A 13801-nucleotide genomic window follows, 5' to 3' on the forward strand; every position below is an offset into this window, starting at 1 on the left:
ATCGCAGCCCCATCAGTGGCCTCAGGTGCATCCTTTACTGCCACTCTCCACCCAGGGCTTGGATTGGTTTCAGGAATGGGACTGAGAGCAGAGGAGGGAAACACAGGACCACTGAGCCTGACAGAGGAAGAGGGCTGGGCACCAGCCATCCCAGCACCTAAACACAATGCCGGGCACACATCAGTGCCCAGTAAAGGTCTGTTAAAGCAAACTGACCTTATGCCTATGAGATGCAATATTTTTACCCTGGACAGGTGAAACTCTGTGAATGAGAGGAATTTGGATTAAACCTAAAAAAATCATCCCGCCTGGAGGATGGGGGTGGGCCTGAACCAGAGGGGTGCTTTATCTCTCCTGGGAGGCGTTTAGATTCCATCTCAGGGTCATCAGTCTGAGAGGGCAGAGGGGTAGAGCGGGCAGGGTGGGCTCAACCTGTCTTACCGGCCCCTCCTTCTGCTAGGGAACTCCGGAGCTTCCCTGCCCACAGGGCAGGTCTCAGCATGAACACCTTCCTGTGAGGGCTCCTCTCCAGCACAAACTTGTCTCTGAGCAAAATGGAAACACTCTGAAGAAGGTGGCTTTTAGCAAAGCCTTCTTAGCATCTGGGATTTCCCTGTCACTCTCCTTCCCATGCAAGTGAGTAGGTGTGTACACACACACACACACACACAGCCACAGGGAGCCCAAGGTTCCCAGACCCGGCTTAGCCCGCTCCCTCCACCTCCTCTCTTCTCTTCCCTCCCAGCAGTCTCCCTCCTCCCCACTGCACAGACAGCTTGGCGATGAGCCAGCAACCACACTACAGCAGCACAGTGAGGTGCTGTGGCTGGGCCCGGCCAGCAGATCTCAGGATTACATTACAGGCCGACTGACAGCAGTAAGAAGAAACTGTGGGAGCAGCAACACCTTCAGCCTGGGGTTGGCAGGGTGACTCCTCAGCCTCTCCCCACCTGCCACCCCCTAAAAATGACTGAGGCTTGTGTTATGCACGATCTGGTGAAATAATGCCTCAGAACTATAAACTGCTGATGGTGTCAGCTCATCCCAGAACAGGGGTTATGCCTGACTGATCCCAATTACCCACCACCCTGCCCTGCTGGTCAGGGTTGAAGGAAGCTGAGCCCACACTGGGACAGCCCCAGAATGGCTGATGGGGTAATGAGCACCTGCTGGAGCGGGAATGGGGTGGGGTGCTGGGCTGGAACAGGATGACAGCTTCAAAGGGAAGGGAGGATTGTGCAAGAGAGAGGAGAATGGGCAGAAGAAAAAGAGGGAAGGAGGAAGGAAAGACAGCAGGGGGTGAATGGATGACAAGAACCACACAGTGTACACTCAAAGGCTTTCAGATTTAATCCTCAAGATCTTGGGAAGTAGGGATCATTCCATTTTACAGACAAGAAAACTGGGGCTTAGAGAAGTAAAATAATTCCCCCCAAGTAACTAGTATACCATAGAGGGAGAGTGTTTGCTGACTAGCAGTGCACAGTGACAATAAAAAGTGGATCAACTTTTAGTTGGTTATATTATTGATTTTTTAAGTTCTCTACAGTCAGGTACTCCTTATTGCCTACTCCCCAGAGCAGAACCCTGCCACCACCCTGCCCTCGGTGACCCTGTCCAAGGTCATACTGCTGGTAGGTGGCCACACTGGGACTGTGTCTCGGCCCATCTAACTCCAAGGGCTGAGTCAAGTCTTCTGTCCTGGGCCTGGCACACTAGCTGGTGTTCTCTATGCCATTCCTCCAGCTCCCCTCTCCCTTTCACCTCCACAGGGGTCCCCTCCCCAGTCTCCTGGATCCCCAGAGGAGTGGGGTGCCCTTTCCTCCAAGCGCCAGATTTAAGCCCCAAGAGGCAGGACCTGGAGGGCAAACTGGGTTGGTTCCCTTGTGAACACTTGAGTTTCTGCACCACCAAATGCCTAAATCCCTCTTCCTTTTACACCCGCTCCTGTCTCCCCCTTTCCTCTGCTTTTAATCTTTGGGTAATCCATTCATTCAATCATGTGCCCCACGCTACTAAGCACTGGAAACACGGTGCCTGCCTCCTGGAGCTTTAGTCCAGCAAGGGTGATAGACTCTGAGCCAGCAAATCCAACCAGGAGAGGACCTCAGAGGTGAGGGCTGCTGAGGAGAGAAGGGGGTGGGGAGGGGAGACAGGCAGTACATGGGGGATTTAGGGGCTTAAATAGGGGGTGACCTATGATCCTAAGCCTGGAGGAATTAAGGGACCTGGCCATGTAGCCATTTGAGGAAAAAGAGTTCCCAGCAGAGAAAAGAGAAAAGAGCAAGTGGGGCAGCGTTGGGGAGGGGCAGGGGAGGTCGTGTATGAGGCAGGAGTTTTCCTGCCTGTTTGGACAACCAGGAGGCCAGAGTGGCTGCGGACAGCTAGGTCAATGAAAGGGGAGGGCAGATTTTATATCACATTTACTCTGAGTCGGATGGGAAACCCTTAGAAGGGTTTGAGCATAGAAATGACATGATCTAACATGTTTTAATGGATGATTGGCTGTGATGTTAAGAAAAGACTGGATGGGGCAAAGGAGGACACAGGGAGGCAGACTGGCGATTATGTCAATCACCCCGTGAGAAGCAATAAGCCTGGCACACATGGCGGCAGTGGGGAGAGTGAGAGGTGGTAGGAGTCCAGATACGTTATGAAGGTGGGATTTGCCACTGGATTGAATGTGGAATATGGAGAAAACAGAGGAATAAAGGATGGCTCTTGAATTTTGTGGCCTGAGCTACCACGGGGGGGAGGAGGGGGTGAGCCTAGAAAGTTGGAACATATTAGCATGAACATTTGGCAGAACAGTTTTGGAGATACTAAGGTTGAGATTCGATATCCAAAAAGAGACATTGATCAAAGTATACAAGCAGAGTGCAGAGAGGAAGTCCAGGATAAAGATATGCCCTTGGCACTCATCAGTGGATAGGTAGTGTTTAAAGTCATGAAGCTGTATGATCTCACCAATGGAATGAGTAAGGATAAAGATGAGAAAAAGTACAAGGGCTGAGTCCAAGAGTGCTGTGTGTCTACAGGTTGAAGACATGAAAAGGAACTGGCTAAAAAGACCAAAAAGAAGCAGCCAGTAATATGGCAAGAAAATCAGAGAGTATGCTATCTAGGAACCAAAAGAAGAAAGTATTTCAAGGAAAAGGAATGATCCACTATATCAAATACTTGCTAATAAATCAGGTAAATTGAGATCTGAGAACAGAGGACTGAATTTAGCAACATGGAGGTCATTAGTAATCTTCACACGAAATATTCTCTTGTTATTATTTTTCTGCTTCTTCTCCCATTAAACATACACCTGGTGACTGGGCCTATGGAAAATAGTGGTAAACTAGGAATAGAGGAGCACTTCCTCAACTTGATAAAGAATATCTACCCCAAAACCTACAGCTAATAGCATGCTTAATGATGGGAAGCTTGACACTTTCCTACTAAAATTAGGAATAAAGCAAAGACGTCCCCTCTCACCACTACTTTTCAACATCGTACTGGAACCATAGCTAATGCAATAAGGAAAGAAAAGGTATAGGAGGTTAGGAAGAAAGAAAGGAGCTCCAGTCAAAAGCACACATCCCCTTCCAAGTAGAATCCCAAGCATCCCCCAAAATTCCAGTGTCCAGTTAAGCACAAGTTCCTCCAGGCACAGGTAAGGCAGGTGAGATCAACCATGTCACCCGCTAGAATAAAAAAGGTAAACACCTGCCTCTGGGTCCTGAAGTGTCTGCAATACTGATAACAATGATAAAATATGCAGTTACTTAGAAATTTTCATTTTCTATATTGATATTTATTGCTTGTGTCTCTCTATCCTAACCAAAATTCATCAATAATTAAAGGAACCTGCATAAACAGAGCTATTGATGAGCCCTCATGTGTATTGGGGGTAGGGGGGCTCAAAACCATGTGGCTGACTTTCCACACAGATAAATGGCCAAATTATTGATGTGCTTTAGCCTCAAATTATGTGACAGAAGTCCTCAAGATTAATCTTCCACCACCACCAAGAGGGCAGAGACGATCTTTCTTATCTCTGTACCTTCAGTACCAAGCACACTGACTGGGACAGAGTAGGCACCTGATAATTGTTGAGTGAGTGAGTAAGTGAATGAATGAATGAATGAATGAATCTCCTCTGAGTGTCTCAAATTAGGCATGTGTCCACTAACAGCTTTACTGAAGATTGAACTCCTATGTAAACAGCCAAACTAGATCATAGAGGATAGATAAAGCAACACTAAAGGTTTTTGGACTATTTAATTCATCTACAGAAATGCAATAAACTGTATTCTTGCCATATTATTTCTTTTTTCTCTTTTTTTTAAAAAAATAATATTATTGCTTTTTAGAGAGAGAGCGAGAGAGAAACATCAATGGGAGAGGGAAACATCGATTGGCTGCCTCTTGCATGGCCCCTTTGGGAACTCAAGCATGAAACCCGAGCATGTGTCCTGACCAGGAATCAAACTGGCAAACCTCTGGTGCACAGGACAACACCCAAACAACTGAGCCGCACTGGTCAAGGCGCCGTATTATTTCTTAGTTGGAGCTCTGCGGATCCTGTCTCTCATAGCACATCCCACCTCTTTGAAGGGATATGTCTATATAGAAGCATCCCTGTGAGCCTCTTAACTATAGAGCTACCACCATTCTAACTTTCTGGTGGTTAGCCACATTTGCAATACAAAAGTCTATTGGATTTATGACCAAAGCAAATTAATATCCCCATAATGGCAATTGTGATGGACTTGTGGGAAAAAATAGGACCATAATGTTTATGTGTTTATGCGTTTTTAATATTTATAGGTTTGATGTTATAGCCCTAATCCTAAAGAGAATAGGTGTGCCTGAGATTAGCTCATTGTTAAGGAGGTTATAGGCATGAAGAATTTCTGCTAACTACCCAAGCTCATAAATGCCTCCAAATGGCTTTTCCATTTTTATGGGGCCAATCCTCAGATCCCCACACACATAAAAGGGGTAAGAGGAATCCACTAGCCTCAGAGGGACTCCCAGCTCCAGCTCACCCCACACTCTGCAATTGCTGCTTTGCTCTCATCCAGGAAGCCATCATGTCTTGCTCCTACCAAGTCAGCTCTGGTCGCCGTGTGGGCAACTTCAGCTCTTGCTCAGCAATGGCCCCGCAGAGCCTGAACAGGTTCCGAGCCAGCTCCGTCTCCTGCAGGAGTGGGTCCAGCTTCCGAGGCCTTGGCAGTTTTGGTAGTCGGAGTGTCATCACCTATGGATCATGCTCACCCCGGATAGCAGCTGTAGGCTCTCGTCCCATCCACTGTGGAGTTGGCTTTGGTGCTGGTGGTAGGTGTGGTGCTGGTCTAGGGTTTGGAGCCAGCAGTTGCCTTGGCTATGGCTTTGGCTATAGAGTTGGAGGAATTGGAGTCCCAGCAGCCCCATCTATCACAGCAGTGACTGTTAACCAGAGCCTGCTGACCCCTCTCAACCTGGAGATTGACCCTAATGCTCAGAGGGTGAAGCGAGATGAGAAGGAGCAAATCAAGACACTCAACAACAAATTTGCTTCCTTCATTGACAAGGTACAGTTCAATCCCTGGGTCTGGGATGGTAAGAGCTAAAATGCATTGGGTGTTCTTTCCCTTAAGAAGAAATAGCCCAGGCCTAGGGCATTGACTTCGACCCCAAGATCCTTTAGGTGTCAACCAAAGGCATTGCAGTATGATTTCCAGATCACTCTGCTATAGAGCAAGGATGGGCCTGAGGAGCGCAGCATGGAGGGCTAGACTAACACAGAGGTTGCATCTTTTGGAGGAAAGAGGAACCTCCAGCCAAGTCTGAGGGCATCTGGACAAACTAAGACCTACTACCTAGTGACTAGACCTACTACCTAGTCACTTAGAACAGTGCCTGTTTGTAGCTGAGCCTGGCTAAGCCCAAAGAGGGGGTCACAGGCCTGCTCTTCCATATTCTACTGAATTAGAGCAGGAATTAATGTCAACAGAGGCGAGAACAATGTCACCACAGTGTCGAGAGTCATTTCTGACCACCTGAAGAACTGGTGGGCATGTAAGTGACTCTGTCAAACACTTCAATTGCCCTTTCTGTGCCCTTGTGGGTTTAGGTGCGGTTCTTGGAACAGCAGAACAAACTTCTAGAGACCAAGTGGAACTTCCTCCAAGAGCAGAAGTGTGCCAAGAGCAACATGGAGCCCCTCTTTGAGAGCTACATCACTAACCTGCGGAGGCAGCTGGATGCAGCCAGCAGTGACCGGGCCCGTCTGGAGGCTGAGAGGAACAACATGCAGGATGTCCTTGAAGGTTTCAAGAAGAAGTGAGTGGCATCTGGACCACACTGACCAAGGACAGGCATGGGCTGGTCCCTAAAGCAGTGACCAAGCTCAGATGAGAGCAGCTGGAAGGGTCAAGGTTGAATGCTGGTTTCTATACCCAGTCTGTAGACAGATGTGGGGGCAGTGATATGTAAGGGAGCAGGAGGAGGCCCTCCAAAGGTCCTGAGGAAAAAGGAGTCTTGGAATTGGGCATGTTTTCTTCCTAATCCTCACTGTGGAAATGGGTGAGTTAGCCGCAGAAAAAAGAGCCCTCTGATTGTGAGAACCATGCCCACATTCAGCAACAAGTTGGGTCCTACTTCCTCTCTGGTCATGTGCAATGACTCTAAATCTTTTCTAGCAGAAGAGCAAAGAAATGGACCACGTTTTCAGGCCCCACATCCTATGTGAGAATGTTAAAGGGATTTGGAGAAACTGAGGGCTACTGGTACATGTAAGGTCTTACAGAAAGGACAGAATGGCTGAGAACCTGTAGGTAACAACAGGAAGCTGTGCTCCTGGGTGGAGCAGAGAGGTCTTAAGAGGCTCACTAGGAAGTTGGAAGTCGTTGGCTCTCAATTCAGAATGAGAACTCACTCTCCTAATTCTAATCATCCAGGTACGAAGAAGAGGTGGAATTCCGGGCCAACGCTGAGAATGAGTTTGTGACTCTGAAGAAGGTAAGGGAAAGCAATAGGTAAACTTCTCCAGACAGGCAAATGTCCTTGAGACCCCTCAGGAAACTGCCCAGGCATCCCTGTGTTGTCTCAGACCACTCACTCAGAGGGGAACCCTTAAGGTCACACAAGGTCTCTTCGAAGTTCTAATTTGGTCTCAGAATATTTGATCGGTTAGATTATTTATTTATTTTTTAATCCATTGATATTTAGACAGAGTGGAAGAGAGAGAAGAGGAAGGGAGGGAGGGAGAGAGAGAGAGAGAGAGAGAGAGAGAGAGAGAGACATCAACGTGAGAGAGACACAATCAGCTGCCTCCTGCCCTCATCCCAACCAGGGCCAGACTACAATTGAGGTACACACCCTTGACCAGGAATTGAACCCATGACCCTTCGGTCCGTGGGCCGACACTCTAACCATTGACCAAACCATCCAGGGCAGGTTAAATTGTTTAGATGTCCTTTTATTATTTAGATGCCTGGGATTATCCAGATTCTCCTTGCCTCTAAATAAGCATCAGGAGAGATCCAGCAGTCCCAGGGGACTGTCTATGCTGCAGCAGGAGAAGAGCCACAGTCACTGAACTGCAGTTCCACCCAGTGACTTTACCACCCATCCCCAGACTGGCCTGGCCCTGTGGGACTGGTCTGATCTTCCCACCCATCCCCAGACTCCGCCAAGGTGCGGGGGTTAAACAGTGCAAAGTAATATGCATCTTATCCTTCTCTCTTTTATGCAGGATGTGGATTCAAATTTCTTACATAAATCTGATCTAGAGGCCAACGTGGAAACCCTAGCTCAGGAAATTGACTTCCTGAAAACCCTATACATGGAGGTAAGGGCTCATCCCCTCTCAGCCATATGAAATCAGTGCTTAGCCTGGACTCCCTGGGGGCTTCCTCTGAACTGGCACATTTTCTAACATTTGGTATCATACATCTTTCCTCCCACTCAAATCTATATCCTCTATATGTCAATAGATCTACCAGTGGAAAAGGTTAGGTAAGCAGGCTTCTCAGCAGCCTGACTCAGATCTACGTATAAACTTCTTGGATCCATGGTACAACCCCTTGTTGACCAATCCAAAGATCTGGGTCTAGGAATATCACTTTCAAACTATTGATCAGAAGACTCTGGAAAACTGATCTGCTAGGAGAGGTAAAAAAAGTATATCATGTTTGACCTAATTGGCCAAATGACTAGCTCTCTTCTGCTTCATAAATGGTCTGTTTGGTCTGATACAGACCCAGCCAGAGCTGAATGTCTGGCTCTGAATGGAAACCCTAAAGAAAGCTCCCTCTGGAGCCCTCACCTCACAGGCCAGTTCCACGCCCCCTGGTTCTGTTAAGGACTTGAGGTGTAAAATTCCTAGACCATCAAGTTCTAAAATATTGTCAGCTCTCAATAATCCATGAATGGCACAGCCACTTTGAGGATAATCCAAAAAAAAGTGTATCCCTAGTATAGCTCTCACTCTTCTTCACCTAAAGCGTAGGCCCCCATGGTTTTAATATTCACCTAAGCAAAACTTAGGGTGGTAAAGGGATGTCTCTGAGTACATAACAAGACTTTAAAGTCAAACAGAAGTGGTTCTTGGCCATGCCTTTTTCTTCACCTTTGGTTTGGATGGCCTGCCCCATAGCTTTGCTCTGAACAAACAAGCAATACTCTCTGCTCTTGACACTACATCCTGGGAACCCTGTGGCAGCATCCTGGCCACTGATGGGACTCTGAGTCCCTCTCTCTTACTGATCCTCCAACACAGGAAATCCAGCTGCTACAGTCACATATCTCAGAGACCTCGGTCATTGTGAAGATGGACAACAGCCGGGACCTGGACTTGGATGGAATCATCGCCGAAATCAAGGCCCAATATGAAGAGGTTGCCAGGCGCAGTCGGGCTGATGCTGAGGCCTGGTACCAGACCAAGGTGGGCAGAGGCAGGCTGGGAAGGGGTGTAGGTAGCCTTGGGTTGAGACTCAGGTACAACAAAGTGGGCCCCATGGAGGTGCGAGACCCTCAATTCAGTTGAAGCTGTGGTCTTGATCCAACCTTTGAGCCCTCAAACATCCCCCTCTCCCCACCACACCCGACAGTATGAGGAGATGCGAGTGACAGCTGGCCAACACTGTGACAACCTGCGCAACACACGGAATGAGATCAATGAGCTGACCCGCATGATCCAGAGGCTGAAGACAGAGATCGAGCACGCCAAGACTCAGGTAGGCAAAAGAAAATAGAGAAAGCCCCAGAGGAAGGAGAAGCAGGGCTCTGAATTTGGGGAGCTCCAAGTCTGATGATATAGGGGAGACCATCAGGACCCAGAAATGGAGGAATGGAGGGATTAGTACAAAAAGACTTCCTGGGAGAGGAAAATGTGGAAGGAAAGGAGGATCTCCTATACAGAAGAAAAGACTTGGGGTCAACTTGAAGGAGCAGATAGAAGGCAAAGAATAGTTTTACTCTGGAGCCCATGGCTCTTGGAGCAGCAGATATAAGGAAGTGCAAAGTCACTGGATTAGAAACTGAAAAAAAGCAATGCTTTGCCTCTGGTGACATCAAACTGCAGGTTCACGGTCCCCAAGAAAGCAGCTACATGGGCTCCATCCGTGGCTTGGCACCAGGCTGTGTCCCCACTAACAGGGGGCAGTGTTTCCAGCCCCATCTGGGAATCCAGGATCCCCTAGTCTCTGCCAAAACCCACCAGCAAACTGCCCTCCCTGCAGCGAGCCAAGCTGGAGGCCGCAGTGGCTGAGGCGGAGCAGCGGGGTGAGGCAGCCCTCAAGGATGCCAAATGCAAGCTGGCAGATCTGGAGGGCGCCCTACAGCAGGCCAAGCAGGACATGGCCAGGCAGCTGCGCGAGTACCAGGAACTGATGAACGTCAAGCTGGGCCTGGACATTGAGATCGCCACCTACAGGCGCCTGCTGGAGGGCGAGGAGATCCGGTGAGTGCTCACAGGGCACCAAGAGGGAATGAGGTCGGACTTGGACATCTGGACTAATTAGCGGGGGAGGAGGGGACAGCAACCAGGTGAAGGAATGCTGAAATATCCATCTCCAGAAGTAAGCGAGCCTTTTCTGCAAATGTTAGTTGGGTTGACCCTGGTGAGGGATTAGAAGACGACTCTAAGTCTGTGCCTCCTAAATGCGAGTTTGCAGACAGGCTGCATCAGAAATGGAGTTTTGCTTGATGGGGTTAGCTTGTTTAAAAGATTTGGTTAGCTTGTTAAATCGTTTTGGGGTAAGGTCTAGGAACAGGTCACTTTTCAAAGCTCTCTGGATGCTTGTACAGCTGGGTGAGAACCACTGGTCCACTGGTCTACTCGGCCAGGAAAGCCCTTCTGAGAGCAAGCGGGTTTCCAGAGAACAACGCTACTTATGAACTGACTTATTTCTTTCTCTCTCCAGGATCTGCGAAGGTGTTGGACCAGTAAACATATGTAAGAAACTGAAGTCTTTTCCTCTACACATTTCTCTCCTGATGCCCTTCAAATTTCCTTTAAACTCAGGCCCACATTGGGGTCAGGAGCCCATGGCTGGGCTGACCAGGACAGTCGAGGGAGCAGGAACCATCTGGCCCCTGGACTAGAGCATCCCCTTAGCAGAGGTCTGAGATCTCCCCTGAGCCTACCCTCCCCAGGGTATGCAATCACCAAGGTTTGCAGGGCCTCCTGGGTGGGAGAGGGCTCCAGAAGAGCAGCAGCCCTTTCATTTTTAGTGGCCTTGTCCTTTAAGGACAAAAGCCAGGGGAGAAATGAAAGACATTTGCCAGGGAGTTCCCTACTCCTCTGATTGCAGGAGATGGGACAAAGCTGAATGGAAGTCCCCCTGCTGCTGCTGCTGCTGCCAGACAAAGTATAGATTGTACCCAAAGCATGCAGGGCACCATGCTTGACACTGCAAGGCACTATGCTTGGCACTGCAAGGTGGAGGCACAAAGAAGGTTAGCCCTAGCCCCTGCCTCTGGAATTATAATCTTGTTGAGAAGATGAGTCCTATCCACTGTCAGCCTACCCCTCAAAGCAGCCCTGGCGGGAGGAACAGGCACTGGCAACCCCCTTTCACTCACTCAGAGAAAATATGTGGTTTGCCAGAAGTCATTTAGTCAGTGGCACAACCAGAATTCAAAAACAGATCTCTGACTCCAAAAGCACAAATATACACAGATGTGAGGTTGAACGGAGTGTAACCTGGGTAGGTCAGAGCTCCAAGTGTTTGGATGACAGTGCCTGCCGAGAGGGGTGGGCAGCCAGGATGGCTTTCTGCAGGAGTCAGGCTTGAGCGGAGGTCAGAACAGAACTGACAAGGGACTCTTATTGGAGGGGCCATGTGAGAACCACTGAGGGGCAGGGAGTAATTGGAAGACAGAAGCCTAGTGATTTATAAAGGCTACTGCTCCCACTGTCTGGATCATGCAGGTCACTATACTCTCAACAAAACAGCGTGACTGGCCAGATATAAATGAGAACCAACCTATGGCTCTACGCAAACATCTGGGGTATTGATTGAATCCTTCCATTTACTCTGAATGTTGACTAGCAGAGTCACAGCCTTTGAGTCACCCAGACAAGAGAAGAAGTGGGTATTGACTGTGTATACAATAGGGACCACCTCCACCCAGGGCCCTGACCTCCCACCCCACAGAGGGAGCATGAAGGGCATGCAGCCTCACTGATGATCTCTCCCTCCTGCAGCCGTGAGCAGCTCCCGTGGTGGCCTGGTGTGTGGGCCTGAGCCCCTGGTCTCCAGCTCTACCCTCTCCCGCAGCAGAGTCACCTTCTCTGGCAGCAGCATCCGTTCTGGTGGCGTCTGTGGCTCCAGTCTGGGTGGGGCCCAGGTCATCATGGGCAGCGGGGACCTGCTCAGCACAGGCTCCCGGGGAAGCTCGGTGCTGATGAGAGAGTCCTGCACCCCCTGCGCCCCCAGCATCCCCTGCCCGCTGCCCACCGAGGGCGGCTTCAGCAGCTGCAGTGGGGGCCGCAGCAGCCGAGGTTCCAGCGTCCGCTTCATGTCCACCACCACCACCTCCCGCCGGACCAAGTACTGAGAGCCTAGGGCCAGCCACTGCCCTGGGAAGAACCATCTCAGTGTCCCTTGCTTCTGTCCCCAAGGCGCCTGGGCCCTGGGCTGGGGGGGCTTCCCCTCCTACCAGGAAGGGACAAGGCTCTGTCCGGCCTGTGTCCTCTCGGGATACTCTTCTCTGCCTGGATGCTCCATCCGCAGCCCCATCCAGATGGGTTTCTCCCTGACTCCCAATGTCCTTCCTTTGGATCAGTCCTCACCATCCATCTGAACAGCTTCAAGAATTCAGATTTGATACAATTACAAAAATCTGTGCCTGGGGAGAATAGGCACAGTCCAGAGCCAAAAAGAATGTCTTTGGGCACCATGGCCATCCCAGCTTTGGACTAGTTTGGAGAATGGGAAGTTGACTGTCCATACTGCAGCTGGGCCAGCATCCTTGGCCTCCTTCCTCTTCCTTTCCCCCACAGGAGAAGGTGTTTTCCTAGTTTCCTGACTCAGAAGGATCCACAGTCCTTGATGGCCCAGGGGACCCCTTAGTAACCTGAGATGGTTCTTCTTCCAGGGACATACGTCCTGGCTACTTCCTTTCCTGGGTTGTTGGTTTAACTCTGCAGCATGTGAGCTCATGAGGTGGGTGAGCTCTGCTACACCCCACACAACTGTTGGTGGTGTGAGGGAGGCCCAGCCCTGTCCGCTGCAGGAGGGTTTATTCTGCAAGCTCCAGGGAGGCCTGGGGTGGGTTGGGGGACCTATTTGTACTGCTCTTTGTGTTCCTGGGTTTTCAATAAACTTGCCAAGCTAACATCACTAGGACTCTGGCCTCTCCTTCTGGATCATGCTGGGGGTGGGGAGATTGCCTCCTAGACTCCATCCTGGGACTTGGGCAGAGGCTATCCTGGGGATAGAGTGGGTGCTGAGAAAAGAGGGCTCGGACCCTCCCCTGTAGGGGCTCACAGTTCAGCAAAGGAGAGAAGATCTATAGCAGAGGCTCTGAAAGCAAGTGCCAAACATCCCACTTCTCTCCAGGCATTGCCCTACAACCCAGAGGTGCCCTTCTCCTGGCCAAGGTGAACCTTTCCATCTGTTCTCTGGGTCCAACCCCATACCCTGTTCCTCTGGCATCACTGCATCCTCATTTTTCTGTCCCAGCTCTTACGCTTATCCAACTCATTCACTATGAGGCTACTATAGAGGTCTTTCTCACATAGAAAACTAACCTGGCTTACAGTCCTCAATGGCTCCTCACTGCCTTCTAAAGAGCTCAAACTTCCTAACATTGCATCCAACCCCTGAATGATCTGCTCATACACCCCCTGCCATACTGTCTTCTCTTGTACCCCGCTTTCAACCTATCCACCTTTATTTGTTCATGCAACATATGATAGGGACTTACTACTTGCCAGGCCCAATGCTGGGGAAATAGCAATGAACAAGATTTGGCCCTCATCCTCAGAGAGCTTACAGTCCCACTTGATAGATGGACAGGCAAACAAGCACTTGTGGCTGGGTATGGTAAATGCTGTGTTAAGGGTAGAATCGATGCTACAGTACACAGAGGAGAGGCCCAGCCCATACTGGGCATCATTAAATGCTTCCTGGAAGATGTAGTATCCCAGCAGAGATGCGAAGCATGATGACTTAGCCACACCAAGAAAGAAGAAGTGTCCCAGGTAGGCAACAACATGTGTAAAAACTATGACTGGAGAGAGCATGCCCAGTTTGGAGATCTGTCTGTATTACAGGTCGGAGTCAGCCAAAGTGCAGTCATGACAGAGCCCCATTAG

At 49.7% G+C, this 13801-nt stretch overlaps 1 protein-coding gene across 1 annotated transcript; it reads left to right on the forward strand.

Moving 5' to 3' along the window:
* The first annotated feature begins 5084 nt into the window (after positions 1 to 5084).
* On the forward strand, positions 5085 to 12039 carry KRT84 (keratin 84, type II). Its single transcript, XM_015559652.1, has 10 exons — positions 5085 to 5286; positions 5350 to 5564; positions 6107 to 6315; positions 6933 to 6993; positions 7730 to 7825; positions 8756 to 8920; positions 9087 to 9212; positions 9717 to 9937; positions 10401 to 10432; positions 11687 to 12039. The coding sequence occupies exons 1-10, from the start codon at positions 5085 to 5087 to the stop codon at positions 12037 to 12039; spliced, it is 1680 nt and encodes a 559-aa protein (XP_015415138.1).
* Positions 12040 to 13801: the final 1762 nt, after the last annotated feature.

Source organism: Myotis davidii, unplaced genomic scaffold (assembly GCF_000327345.1).
Source record: "Myotis davidii unplaced genomic scaffold, ASM32734v1 scaffold233, whole genome shotgun sequence".
Taxonomy (NCBI): domain Eukaryota; kingdom Metazoa; phylum Chordata; class Mammalia; order Chiroptera; family Vespertilionidae; genus Myotis; species Myotis davidii.

Bases quoted from the DNA above. Each gene is read 5' to 3' on its own strand.
- KRT84 (XM_015559652.1), top strand. From the start codon at position 5,085: ATGTCTTGCTCCTACCAAGTCAGCTCTGGTCGCCGTGTGGGCAACTTC. The intron at 6,994-7,729 runs GTAAGGGAAAGC...TCTTTTATGCAG, and splicing joins AGTTTGTGACTCTGAAGAAG to GATGTGGATTCAAATTTCTT. The intron at 9,213-9,716 runs GTAGGCAAAAGA...CCCTCCCTGCAG, and splicing joins TCGAGCACGCCAAGACTCAG to CGAGCCAAGCTGGAGGCCGC.